Here is a 14186-nt window from a genome sequence, read left to right as displayed (position 1 = left end):
CACTGCCCCACTCCCAAGCACAAGGTCCTTCCTTTCCCTTTGCTAAATCTAAGTTCAAAGATACCTGCCACCTCACATTTGGGCACAGAGTTCTCTTTGTCCTCAAAGCCCATCATTCGCTGATGCATGCATTCATTCAACCACCCTGTCTGTGCCAGTCACTGCACTAGAGAACTCGGGTCTCTTGGAGCCTCAGTGTTCCTGAATATGATGGTGGCAATTGCCGGGGAAGCCCCAGACCAGAAGCACGACTGGGCACATGATATATGCCTGATGTCTAACTTCAGCTGCGACTTCTCAGCTGCTGGGCAATCCTTTTCAGAATGCCTCGAGTAGTGAACCCCTAAAGCAGCTGTTCCAAATCGTCATCCTCCTCAAACACACATTTCCACACCTCCCACCACCCACCCCCCTTCTTCCCTAGGTACAAACCAAGGCAGTCAGATATGAGCACCCTCAACCTCTTTCAGATCCTCCGTTATCCTCCCATCCCCACTTTAGCCAACCTGAGCTGCTAGAGAAGCACTCGAGTCCGGCAAGGACCATGGCCAGCACCCAGACCTGTGCTAGGCTAGGGGACAGTGTGGCTGCCACAGCTGGCAGGGGAACAGGCCTCTCAACGCTGGAGCAGCTCAGATTCTATCAGGGTCCACTCTCAGCCCAAATGGGAAAGGCCCCAGCCCAGCCTTGCCTGAGAAGTAGGCTAGAGAGAGTAATTGGTGGTGTCCACCCCACCCTTGGCTGGGCCGTAAACCACAAACGTCAGCGCCCACAAATGTTGTTTGCTGATAAGCAGCCACTTAAGACTTTCCTTTCTCAGTTCCCTCTTTGGTCCTGTCCTGCTTTTACTTCCTGGATCCAAACCCCTGCCCCCACGCCCCAACCTCTCCCTCACCGCTGACCCCTCACAGATGATCCTCTTCTCGCCTCCTTGTATCTGTACCATCACTCTCTGGCACATCCAGCTGAGGCGGTTCTCCCATTCTTAACATCTCACATTTTCTAAGTTGAGGATCTCAGCCCCTGTCCAGGGCCAATGACTCCCCTCTCCAGGGAGTGAGTGTGTGTGTGTGGGTGTGGGTGTGGGTGTGGGTGTGTGTGCACACGTGCGTGTGCTGGCATTGGATTAGGTCTCGGGCAGGCAGACAGCAGGCGAGGCTGGCAGCAGCTGGTGGGCTCAGACGTAGTGATGCAGAATGGCAGACCCAAAGGGAAGATCTGGGCGAAGACACAGGAGATGAGAGGCAGGCACTGAACCTGGCTCAAGGCATCACAGGCTTCACAGGGCTGAGAAAGAAGCATAGGAAACCTCACCCGCCGCTGGACTGGATCAGCACTGGTCCAGATTCTGGCCAGGGTGAAGAAAGATGTCTAGCCTGCACCTGGGGGCAAAGTGTAGGGATTGGAAGGCTAGGTGGGAGAGAAATGGGAACTAGAGTATGGGTTAAGCACACAGGCTTTGGCTCCTGTAGATCTGTGCCGAAGCCCAGCTCTGTTACTTACTAGCTCTGCGGCCTTGGGCAAGTTCCTTTACTCTCTAGGCTGGCTTCCCTACTTGGGTATGTAACGCTACAGCACATCATCAAGTGCTCAAGAAAAAGCAGTTGTATTATTTTCCTCCCTCTTCAATATATTTCTCTCTAAAATCTTCCTCTCTTCCTCCTGCCTACCTCCATCCCAGAATTGCATTTTTCTTTTCCAAGATGACTGCTCTCTCTCTCTCTCTCTCAGCCCTAGATGGTCCCCATCTAGGTGGAACTTGCTTTCTCACCCATGTCCTGTCTCTTCCAGTGTCTTCAAGTTCTACCTGCCCACCCCGCACCTTTCCCTCCGTGTTCACCTGGGCACAGTCTCACCTGTCCTGAAAACTCCTCACTTGTCTCTGCTTCCCCTTCAATTGCTGCCCTTTCCTTATCATGTCTTTCTTTTATTTTTTTACTTTTTAGGGATGGCTCTGCTGTTCACACTCTTCAACTGCTCCTTTGAATCTGATCCCTAGAAGTCACAAAGGGCCTCCTCCCAGCCCTCTCCTCCTTGGCTTTTCTGCTGCTTTGACATCCTTGACCACTGTGCTGGTCATCCTCCACTCCTGCCCCCACCCACAGTCCAAGCTGTCCCTGCTCCCTCCTGCTCTGTTCCTGGGAGAGTGACCCTCTGGACTCCATCACCCAGGCTCCCAGCCCACTGGCTTATGCTGGGTCTAGCCAAAGGGAGATATTGGCCGGAGTTTGAAGGCTAGGAGGAGAAGTAAGTTGGGGTATTACTTCCCCCACTCCCTCCATACCTGTGCTGGTTTGGACAGTGGCTGCTTTCATCGATAGCCACAGCTCCTGTCGGTAGCCCCTCTTCCGTGGCTCCAGCTCTCACTCGGCACCAGTAACACAGTTCTCTCTGCCTGCTCTTTCAAGTCTGGGGGTGTTAACAGCTCCCTGTCTTTGGATGCATCTCCATCCCTGGCTGGTTTCCTTATCCTTGCTGACTTCTCTGTAAAGAACTCTGTTAAAATGATCAGCAACTGGTCCCTTTTGTGTGTGTCATTTGTTCCTGGAAATGAACTTGGCCTACAACTACCCCCTCCTTCTTGGCATTCCATTCACTCTTATAGAAGGAAGAGAAGAGCCTGGAGGACTCTTCCCAAGGACTCATTCACCTAATCCACAAATATTTTCCAGGTACCTACCATGTGCCAGGCACCAGCCAGCTGCTGGAAAGTTGCAATAAACAAAAAAAGTGACCTCTTTGTTCTTGGACATGGAAGAGATGTTGATATTGTGAATCTGTAAAGAGAAGACCAAATTGACCAAAAGGCCAAATTTCTGAACCCTAGGGAAGCTGCCCTAGGATTCAGAGTTTACATTAAGAACTTTTGTTGCACCATGTCTTGACTCTTGGAAGAGACTAGGTGGTTGTTCACCGAACTGTTTCCCCCTAAGAGCACAGCCAGCCTGTATCATCAGCCTCTCTTGCAGTCAGAGACAGCCAAGTGACTGGGTTCTGAAAGAAATGAAGTTTGCCCCTTCCAGGCCTATAAAACCTCCTGTGCAATCTTCAATGTTCTCTCTCTTCTCATTTGTTGCCCAGGTGGAGAGGGTCCAGTGGAGGGCTCCGAGGCACTAGAAGATATATATACATATATATATTTTTTTTTAATAAAACATTCCAGACATATTTGAAGCCCCCTACCAATACACAGTGTCTAGTTGAGATTTGTGTCTAGTTGAGATTTGAATTTCTTTGATTGCTAATAAAGTTGAACATTATTTATGTGCTTTTCAATTTTCTTGTGTGTAACTTTTTTTTTAGCTATAATTTGCTAATTAAAAGTTAGCAATGGGTTATCCTTTTTATTGATTTTTAAATTCTGGCTACTAATCCTTTATCAGCTACATGCATTACAAATGCCGTCTCCTTGTCTGTGGCTCATCCGTCGTCTTAATATCTGGTGTCTTCCTTTGTACTGAGGTTTTCCGTTTTAATATAGTCAAATGTCACATTTCCACTTTATGATTTATGCTTTTGATATCTTGCTTCAGAAACCTTCCTGTACCTTGAAGTCATAAAATCTCATATTTTTGTCTAAACATTTTATTGTTTGGCTATTGACATTTAGGTTTATAACCCACCTGGAATTTATTTTTCTGTAAGACAGGAGGTAGGAATCTAATTCTTTTTTTCCCTGTAGGGATAGACAGTTGTGCAAGCACCATTACATATTCTCTTCTTTGCCCGGACTCTAGTGCCTGCTCCGGCAAATATCAAGTTTCCCTCTGTACACAGGTCTGTTCCTTGCCTCTCGATTCTGTGGCCCTGGTGGATTTTCCATTCCAGGATTGCACTGTGACGTTTGAACTTCACAGTAAGGCTTCGTTTCTGGTCGAGTAAGGTCATTTCCTTCCCCGATGGCCTTGAACTTCAAATTTGTTTGGCTATATGTTTTGTTTATTGCTGCATAAAATCTATTCCCAAATTTAGTGGCTTAAAAAAACAACCAAAAGATAAAATAGATGAGTCGATGAATATAATCTTTACCTATGGCATCACATGCATAAAGAGCGTGGGGGGGGCAAAGTGAAGGCAGGACACACTCTGTGCTGGGTGGGCAGGCCCTCAAGGAGAAGGATGATGCTCCAGTGGTGGGGAGCTCATGCATATGCAATGGGCCTAAAGCCTGTTGGTGTCCAAAGGTCAAGGAGCAGCACACCCTCCTATGGGGCCTACATCTTGGGGTGGCTTGGTTGCCATGGCTGCCTCAGTGCTGAGATCCAGGAAAGGCAGACATCCCTGAAGCCATAGCTCTGGAAGGTGCCTCTGGGCCTCTGGTGGCAGTAGAAGGGGCAGCCCTCTCCCTGGGGCAGGGAGGGCAGGAGGAACCCAAGTCCTCTTATCTGGGGCCGCTGGTTAATCAGGAAATCCTCCCCTTGAACTCCCCAGCTAAGTCAGCTGCACTTCTACTATCCCCTCTTGGCTCCTGGGGGCGTCTCTCAGAAAAGGTCGTGCCTCCTCAGCCTCTCCTAGCACCTTTGGAGTTCCTCCAGCTGTAGCCATGACTGCTTTGTATTGTCATTATTTTTCATACATCTATCCAATGTGTGCACACACACACACTTGCAGACACACACACACACCAATGAGATCCTTACAGGAATAGGGACCCAGAAACATTGTGGTCAATACTTCAGGGTCTAGGATCCACCATTTACTAGCTGTGAGACTTTGGGAACTCACTTATTCTCTCTGTGCCTCAATTTCTCCATCTATAAAATGGGGGAAAGTACTTACCTTATAGGGCTGTTTGAGCCATTAATGTGTGTAGAGGAATGCGGCCCATAGGAAACACTCCATCAGTGTTGGCTTACTAGAACTAACCTCCGATCCCCAACCCTGAGTCGTGCCTGGCAGTCAGCAGGCACCCATAAGTACTTGTCTGATGAAAATAACTCCTGGAGCTCTAGTCTGAGTAAATCCTTTGGGGTTTGACAGTTCATGAGGAACTTGACCCCCAGAATGGCTCCAGAGCAGTGCAGGCAGGAAGCCCAAGTCGGGGAGAAGATAGTGAAGATGGGCTTGCCCAGTGGGTAGGTAACTAAAATAAAGACCAAGGGCAGAGGCGCTGTCGGGAGCCTGGAACCATTGCAGGACCAAGGTCAAAGGAGGCTGTAGGTCAGACCAGAGCAAGGCTGGCTTGGGTGGGAGGCCAGGGTACAGCAGTTGCCCAGCCTCTAGCAGGAGAAGGACTAGGGCAGGAAGGGCAGGGCAGACACCTGAGGAGCCAGGACGATGCTCGGACATCCTGCTCCATCGCTGCTCCCCGCCTCCCTCAACCCCAGTGCCTGGCCTTACAGGTCTGCACCGACCCATTGTGTTCCCATGGAGCCACAGACTAGGGGCAGAAGCACATCCTCAACACTAGGAACCTGGGAGGTGGATGATGGCAGCAGAGATGTGACGAGTGACAGGCGCTTCCCCCACCTTCCTCCCAGAGGAAGACCTCATCCTCACACACCATCCTGCCAGACCTCAAACCACCCACCCTTCTCCTCTCCAACCTGGCCATGACACAGCCTGACCCTCAGGTCCCATCTGTGGGCAAGGCTGATGTCTCACTGTCACTGAGGGCAAGCAAGGTCCCATCTGACAAAAACATTCACAAACGTGCTGCTTGAGCAGGAGGCAGTGAGTTCCCTGTCCTCTGAGAGATTGAAGCAGAGCCTGCGCGACTCACTGGGATTTCACAGAGGGGGTTCTGACGTCCCTTGGTAGTTGGATTCAATGACGTTTAATGTCACCCTTGAGAAGTTATGAATCTGCAAGTTCAAGCAATGTTCCCCATGATAGAGCAGGACACAAGCCTTCTGCCCGCATGGCCTGGAGTTCCCGGAGTTCAGAGTCACTCCCTGGGGGCACACATTACCTTCTGTCTCCAGAAGGTCCCTGTGCAAGTATGCTTCAGCAGAGCAGGAGGCGCCCCTCAGCCCACCCTGTTTGACTGAGACGCCGTTTGCAGAGTGATTAACGGTTTCCGTGGAAGGCAGAGGAGCCCAGCTCAGTTCTGATGGAGCTGTGTGGGCGCCATAGGGAAGGAGGCTCCCCTGCCCTGTCCTGACCGGCAAGACCAAGGGTTAGGGGAGACCCCTCAGCGGCGGACACTGCCCACGTCCTGGCCGGGTCATTGGTGCGGATCACTTAGAATCTGGGGGCCAGGAACGAGAGGGGAAGATAGGACCTTCCAGCCTGGCACGGAGGCCCTGAGAGGACAGTAAAGGGAGGGGACTCTCAGAGAGACAGTCACCAGCAGAGGAACTTGCACAATCTGTCAGGATTTCACAGCCCCTGGTCCGGAAGGAAATGAGTGTCAGAGAGGGAGGTGAAGACTGGGTTCCTCAGTGGCACTGGGTCCCAGACCCTATCTGGTTGGACTCTGTCCTAGTAACACTCCTCCCAGACCCCAGGGAGCGGAGCGGGCAGGTGTCCAGACACCCCCACAGCCACCCCATCGCAGCCTTCCACTCAAAGCTTCTCCCCCCTGGGCTGATAAAGGCTTTCCTTCCTTTGCTCCCCCTTCCTCACTTCCTTTGGAGAAGGGACCACTCCTTGCTGGTTTGGGACTGTCTTTGCCACACTAAGTCACCCCATCGCTGGTGGAGCAGCCCTGTGCCTCGCAAGCATTTGATCAGTGCTCACGGCCCAGTGACTTCTGCCATTATATCCTGGGCTCCCCCTCCAGAGCTGCCGACTTGGAGGGCTGAAGTCTGTTTCCAGCAATGCTGGCATATTCCACAGCCAGAAGGGGGTCAGACGTGGGCTTCGGGTTGGGGTGGGTATTGATATAGATGGAGTCCTCAGGGCCGAAGTGGTTCAGGTGGTTAAGTGAGGCATAGCAGATGGTCCCAGTGTCCTCGCCAGAGCCTGTCTGCTGCTTAGAGCCCTGGGAATCAAAGAAGACAGATTTCCATTGTACGGATCACAGCTGGGAGTGGTCAGTGGCCCCCGGTGCCCAGAGCTGGGTGGAGGGCAGGGACAGAGATAAGGTGTGGGACAGGGTACGGATCCTGCGGAGCCTCTGGGAATGCCTGACGGCAGCAAGGGCGCCATCACAGGTGCCACCACTGAGTGTGTTTAAGAATAAGGAAGGTGGGGCCGGCCCCGTGGCTTAGCGGTTAAGTGCGCGCGCGCCGATACTGGCCATGGCCCACATACAGCAACTAGAAGGATGTGTAACTATGACATACAACTATCTACTGGGGCTTTGGGGAGAAGAAAGGAGGAGGATTGGCAATAGATGTTAGCCCAGGGCCGGTCTTCCTCAGCAAAAAGAGGAGGATTAGCACGGATGTAAGCTCAGGGCTGATCTTCCTCACAAAAAAAAAAAAAAGAGAGAGAGAAATACATTAAAAAAAAAAAAAGAAGAAGAAGAAGGAAGGCCTACACAGAGTGTGGTCTGTGGACCAGCAGCACCGGCTGACCGAGGAGCTTGTTAAAAATGCACAGTCTCAGGCTCCACTCCAGATCTATTTAAGCCAAGTCTCTGGGTGGGGGCGGCCTAGAAAACTCTGTTTTAACAACCTCTCCAGGGGACTTCTGTGCACACTCAAGTTTGAGTAGTGTTGAGCTGGAAGAACTCTCGAAAGAGATGTCATTTGTAGAGAAGATTCCAGCTGTAGAGAAGATTGGGCCAGACAACTCCAGATCCTCCCAATCTTGTGATTCTGTGAGCTCAAGAGCCTGAGATATTTAATAATACAGACTTACCCAAGGGAAACAGCCCCATCTCCAGCCCTTGATGAGAGAGTGCCCTTGGGAGCCACATGTTTTGCCACGTGAGACCTTTCCCCACTGCTTATTGGACCACTGGCAGCTGAGCCATTGGCTGGCTCATGACCCACGAGATGAGCCCACGTGGAAAGCTGTCTCCAGTGGGAGTGAAGGTCAAAAGCTGAGGCGGTCAACTCTCTCTCTGTCTACACGGTTTGCATTGGGAACCATGGGAAAGGATGCAGGCAGCTGAGGCAGCAGGGGCATGAGGAGTCACGAGTGAGTCCAGGTTCAGAGGAAATAGAAACTATGAGTCAACACAAGCCAGGAAGTTGAATAAGAACCACAAAGGTACCCAGGAAAGCTGAGATTCCCTCTGTCTTGGTGAGCAGTCCTTCCCGGGCACACTGTGCTCTTCCTCCCTTGCTGAAACGGTCTCGTAGTCATGGTGGGATTCGCCCTCGTCTGTGAAGAAAACAGTCAAGGTTGGGGGAGGGACCTCTCCCTACCCCCTCCCATGAAAATACGGGTGGGGGGGTGCTGGAGGTCCCTGATGGGGGAGAGGCCAGGGTTTGGTCAGGGTGCACCATGGTGCTGGGGGAGATGCAGGTGGCCAGCACAGAGTAGTGTCCAGAGATGCTAGGGGCAAACCAAACTGGCTGACTGTGGCTAATCTGTATAAAAGTGGTAAACTTAATCAATTCTAGTCACTGACAGTTCCAAATTTAAACATCAAATTGAAGTATAATCTATTTGCTGATGAAGTTATATATGATGTCTTTCAAAGTTTTTGGACCAGGAACCACGATGTAAAACATTTTATCTTATTACCGCATACTCAAAAACACACACTCTCTTTCTCTCTCTCACACACACACTCCTAAAATAAAAGTTCAATGAGTAAGATACTTATTCTTCCAATGCACAAAGCATTTTGACATTTCGTTTTATAAAAATACTATTGTAACCCACTAAATCGACTTTACACAGTTTGAAAAATATGTATATAAATTTTTATAACCCACTACTACTTTAGTATTTTTGTAGCTTGAAAAATTAAAATCGATGAGGTCCAATATAACTCTACTCACCTGCTCCCACATTTCAATCTTGTTGTCAACAGACACATCCCTGGGTTACGTGGTTAATATACACCCTGCACTTACGTGCTGAATAGACCAACCGACAAAAATGAAGCAGGAATCATCAAAAGGCACTAATCTCAGAAATCTTGTACAAAATGCTATAGATTTTACATGTGATTAATGCTAAAAACTTAAAACTTGGAAGATTAAAAAGTCCTTCAAGTGCTTTTAGGAAGACAAAATTTAAAGATGATAGCAACAATTAAAAAACAATAACATTAACCTGAAAGGTCTTTAGATAAATTTGTTAAAAAGTCTGTAACTATAAAAAGATGGCAAAATAGGGGCTGACCCCGTGGTATAGTGGTTAAAGTTCAGCGCACGCCACTTCGGTGGCCCAGGTGCACAGGTTCGGATCCTGGGCGTGAACCTACCGCTCAACAGCCGTGCTATAGTGGCGACCCACATACAAAAATAGAGGAAGATTGGCATAGATGTTAGCTCAGGGCGAATCTTCCTCACCAAAAAAAAAAAAAAAAAAAAAACGATGGCAAAATTGGTAATCTCAATATATTCTAGTACGCTCAGTTTTGGGCATATGGGTGCTGAGTTGAAGTGGCTTTGGGCAAGCTGACCTCGAAAGTCAGACCAAAAGAGAACTGGTCCATCCTCAGCACCACAGAGACTGGGAGGAGAGCCCAGGGCACCCTGGCCTCCTCACCTCTCGGCCTCAGTCTCCTTGTTGGTAAAATGGGGTAATAAGCCTTGTCAGCATGAGTTGTGGGCGCCTTATCATGGCTAAGCACTGGGTGGTCTGCTCGGAGCCAGCGACAGGGTTTACCTTTCTTGGCTCTTTCTCGGGCTTTCCTGAGGTACAGGATCAGGAGGAGGATGAGCACCAGCAGCAGCACCACGGCCACCACCACGCCGGAGATGACATCCCAGTGGCCTGCGGGGCTTGGGAATAAGGACCAGCCAGGTGAGGAAAGTCAGAGCCAACCTTCCGCCCGGAAACCATCCCTCGCCCATGTCTGTTATGGGGACAGACCCTCCTGCTGAGCTGGCCACGAGGCAGCACCATGGTCAAGGGCTCTGCCCCATAAGCCATGTAGTCTCGCCACGTCATTCCATCTCGGGCTTGTTTGCTTCCCTGTAAAATGGGGATGTTGATGACGTCTCCAGTCTGCTCCTCTCCCCTGTCTGACTGCCGTCCATTTTTTTTTGAGGAAGATTGGCCCTGCGCTAACATCTCTTGCCAATCTTCCTCTTTTTCTTTTTTCTTCCCAAACTACATAGTCGTGTATCATAGTTGTAGAGTTATAGCTCTGCTATGTGGGATGCAGCCTCAGCATGGCTTGATGAGCGGTGAGTATGTCCACGCCCAGGATCCGAACCGGCATACCCTTGGTCGCCGAAGCGGAACGCGTGAACTTAACCACTACGCCACCGGGCCAGACCAGACTGCCGTCCCTTAACTTGCCTTTTGGGCTCCTGTTTCGGGATCTGTGCTCACTTCTCCTGCACCCTTCCCTTAACTGTTCTTGTCCGAGCTCCTTAGCCTCAGCCGTTTGTTGTGAGATACAATCAGCTCTCGGAGAATACTGGTGTCATCTGGCAAACAGCTCAGCCACATAGTAACTGCATTTTAATAGATCCTGTTTTGAGTCAAAGGAAGAACACAAAGGTAGACTTTCTAACACCGTAGCAGGCTCCTAGGGAAGGTGCCTGGGGTGTCAAGGGTCAAAGCGGGTGAGGCAGTGGCTCTAGGGATGCCTCTCAGCTCCATTGACCAGCAACACCTGGCTTCTGGTGCAAGGCCTTGAAGGAGGAACTGTGGTTTGCAAGAGCCTAGGGTGACGTCCACAGTGAGGGTGGGTGGAAAGAGGGGAGAGGAGGACAGAGGCAGGAAGAGAAACAGCTAGCCGGCCAGTCCCAGGGGCCAGGGCTTTGAAACCATCAGGCAGGGGTAGAGAAGATATCAGGCCACGGGCTGTAATAAATACACGGTGCGCCCCTTCCCTGGACCCCCGTGGCCCTGGGACAGCTCCCCTGCTCCTACTGAAAGAAAGAGAAGGGCTGGAGGTGAGGAAGAGGAAAAAGAAGCCCTGCTCACATGTCTGGCACGAGGTTCTCTGAATCCACAGTCTCATTTAATCCTCACGACAACCCTGGAAGAGGGTGGTTCCCAACTGGGGTGGCTGTGCCCCTAACGAGAACTTGGCAATGTCTGGAGACATTTTTGGTTGCCACGACTGGGCGATCTGGGGAGGTTTGTGCTATTGCTGTCTAATGGGTAGAGGCCAGGGATGCTGCTAAATATCCTACAGTAACAGGACAGCCCCTCACGACAAAGAATTATTTGGCCCCAAATGTCAATAGTGCCAAAGGTAAGAAACCCCGATGTAAGGTGGGAATGTTATTGGCCCTGCTTTGCAGATAAGAACACTGAGGCTCAAAGAGGTAAAGTGACCCAAAGCAACTGTCTGACTCCCATTCATCCCCTGAGAGCCGGGGGTCCGTGGGAACGTGGTGATTGGAGGCAGTTGGTAAAGTCGGCAGTGGGTGGGAGGAAATGGAGGGCTGAGAGCACAGGGGAGGGGGTGACAGTACCTGTCAATGACAGGGATGATGGCAGAGGTCCAGGCTGTGGTCTTCCTGGTGCTCCTGGCGGGGGACAGGGTTGAAACTGTAAGAGACAACAGTGAGGGGAGCGCTCCCGTCTGTTCGTCCCACACCCTAGGGCTCCCCACTTCTAGCCCCCGACCCTGGGAAGGAGGAGCCCACACATGGCCCTGGACAAGGTGAGGTCTCTGAGAAGCACCATAGGCCCTGCAGACACATGGAGGCGTGCTGGATTTCCTTCACAGTGAAACACCACGGTGCACATGGCTTTAGGTTAGGTATCACACCGGCACTTGTATATCGGATATATTCTGCAGTCTCTTCTGTTTTCATTTTTTTGAACGTGCACTTTCCATCTGTAGTGCCTCCCTCTCAACCCCTGTTGCTCCCCTGGATAAATTCCTGCTCATCCAACAAGGCCCACGTGATGTCACCTCCTCTGGGGAGTCCTCCAGGAGAGTCTAAACCTCTGTCCTTCTCCAGCAACCTGGTCCCTCCCTTCACTGAGGCTCCATCCAGCGCGCTTCTGTTATGCCACCTACCACCCTGCATCGTAACCCTTTATCTGTGTGTCTGTCTTCCTGGCTGGCCTGTGGGATCCTCCAGCACAGGAGAGGGTCTCAAAGTTTTGATTCCCCTTCCAGAGCCTAGCCCCGTGCCCTACATGGAGTGGGCAATGAGCCAAGGCTTGGGCAGTGAATGAGGGAGCAATTGACCTGGATCCTCCAGGTGCCCTGCTGACCAAATGGCTGGGCAGGCTTGGCAGCAGGGCCGGGGTCTGGGAAGGTGCAGTTCAAGCGCCGACCATCGTAGAGAAACTAAGGGGGGCTTTGCAACCCTGAAGTTTTCAGGAGGAATATCCGGGGGCCCCAGGTTAGGGGTAACCCCAAACTTCCCATTCTCAGGCTTAAAGTCTCTCAACTATTAGGGGCAGGTCCAGGGTGAGGACCCAGACCCTCTGAGCCCTTGGTCACCACACATCCCAGCCTCACCCCTGAAGTCTCAGGTCTGCCTCACCATCTGGCCATCTCCCGTCTGTCCACATTTCTCGACCTCCACCCAGTTACCTGTGACCCATCTCGAGCACAGCCCTTTGAGAGGAGGTTAGGGGTTCGGTCAGGGGTAGAGATGCCTGGGAATGGGCCATTAAGCCAGTCTTGCTCAAGCCTGAGGAAGCTTTTGACCATTACAAATCAGTGGAAGAGTCCTGTTAGTAGCAACAGAAATGTTCGAAGAAATGTGTGTGATGGGGAAGGAAGAACCAACCGAAAGCCGGCAGGTCTGAGTTTCGGTGCTGGTTCTGCCCTGAACCCGTAGGAGACCTTGGGCAAAAGGCCCAGTTTTCAGCTATGAGAAGGTTGAAGGAAAAGATTTTTAGGGTCCTTTCCAGCTCTAACAGCTTGTGATTCAGACAGTCTGAGAACTACACATAAGAAGGGAAAGAACTCACCCTTAGATACCACCAGATGGATGGCTCTGAGAAGCAAGATCCTGGAAGACTTGCTAATTCCACACCAATAGGTTCCCGAGTCCTCTACCCTGAGCTCAGTCTTGGTGACAATGAAGTAGCCAGACCCGGGGTAATCTTGGATGGAGTGTCGAGGCACTTTCTGGAAGTTGGTGACTGTTTCATCACAACTATATACTGATATTTTCCTACACCAGATTTTCATCTTGTTTAAACCTTGCCAGGGCTGGTACGGGCATCTCACAGACATCATCTCGCCCTCCAGTTTATGCAGCATCTCTGGCTTCTGTTCCCAGGAGCCTGAGAATAAATCCTCAGGTCAGTGAGCCCCCCAAGGGCCACTGCAGGCCCATGAGATGGCGCCTCCCTCCTCAGGAGACCCCTCTTTGTGTCTGCATCCAGAATGTGCCCCAGAGCCGGCCTCTGGCCGCAACACCAGCTGCCCCCAGCCCTCCCCTCTGCAAAGCCCCCTTCACACCCATCTCACCTAGCCAACTCCCCTCCTCTTGCCCTGCTCCCTTCCCTCTGCCCTCCTCCCCTGCCCCTCACCTGAGGCCAGGAGCACCAGCAGGACAGGTGGCAGCAGGTATGTGGCCTCCCAGGCCATGGGCCCTCTTGTTGAGCTGGGGTGAGGGGACGGAAGCAAGGGAGCGGAGAAGCCCCTGAGGAAAGGGAGCCAGAGGGAGGGATTCAGTGCAGCCACCCCAGTCTGCCTGGGAAAAAGAGCTGAGGGAGGCAAAGGCCTCCGAGAGAGAGTGCGAGGCCTGGGGAGGAGGGGGAGGCCTTGATCTATAGGCTGGACCCTCCAGCTGCAGACGCTACATCTAGGCCTGGAAAGGCCTCAGCCCAGGACTGGACCGAGTCTCCAGGGGACTGTGTAGCTACTGCTCAGTTGTCTTCAGCTCAGCCTCTTCTCCCTGGTCAGGCCTTCTCCCTCCCACTGGGGTTGGGGCGGGGAAAGCCCAGGAGGAAACTATGGCGAAATAAGAACTATTTCTTCTCGCTCTTACTCCCCTCTGTTCTGCTCCTTCCTCCCCAGCTCACCAGAGCCCAGAGCCCCACTGGTCCCCAGCGGTCAGAGACTTCCTGCCCAGGCCTACCTGGGAACTGGGAAATTCCGTGGGGACTGCAGGAGAAGAGGAGAAAGGAGATGGAGAGTCATTGCCAGCAGTGGAGGTGCAGGGAAGGTCCCTGGCAAGGGTGGGAGAGAGCAAAGCTGGAGGCACAACCGTCAGAGGGGGGAGAGGAAGACAGGTGCA

At 51.7% G+C, this 14186-nt stretch overlaps 1 protein-coding gene across 1 annotated transcript; it reads right to left on the bottom strand.

Annotated features, from left to right (window-relative positions):
* Nucleotides 1–9705: 9705 nt before the first annotated feature.
* LOC131413429 (trem-like transcript 4 protein) lies at nucleotides 9706–13815 on the bottom strand. Its single transcript, XM_058553955.1, has 3 exons — nucleotides 13477–13815; nucleotides 12910–13227; nucleotides 9706–11501 (listed from the first exon to the last, which is right to left on the bottom strand). Exons 1-3 carry the CDS (start codon nucleotides 13532–13534, stop codon nucleotides 11332–11334), a joined length of 546 nt encoding a protein of 181 aa, XP_058409938.1. The 5' UTR covers nucleotides 13535–13815; the 3' UTR covers nucleotides 9706–11331.
* Nucleotides 13816–14186: the final 371 nt, after the last annotated feature.

This window comes from Diceros bicornis, chromosome 14 (genome assembly GCF_020826845.1).
Source record: "Diceros bicornis minor isolate mBicDic1 chromosome 14, mDicBic1.mat.cur, whole genome shotgun sequence".
Taxonomy (NCBI): Eukaryota; Metazoa; Chordata; class Mammalia; order Perissodactyla; family Rhinocerotidae; genus Diceros; species Diceros bicornis.
Note: the sequence above shows the minus strand (reverse complement) of the source record. Positions and strands in the feature narration are given on the sequence as shown.

What these genes read in the sequence shown, in the direction of transcription:
- LOC131413429 (XM_058553955.1), bottom strand. Translation starts at nt 13,534, where the DNA reads ATGGCCTGGGAGGCCACATACCTGCTGCCACCTGTCCTGCTGGTGCTC. An exon ending in GCTGGTGCTCCTGGCCTCAG is followed by an intron (nt 13,228 to 13,476) that starts GTGAGGGGCAGG and finishes ATTTATTCTCAG; the next exon opens with GCTCCTGGGAACAGAAGCCA. An exon ending in CCATCTGGTGGTATCTAAGG is followed by an intron (nt 11,502 to 12,909) that starts GTGAGTTCTTTC and finishes GTCCCCCGCCAG; the next exon opens with GAGCACCAGGAAGACCACAG.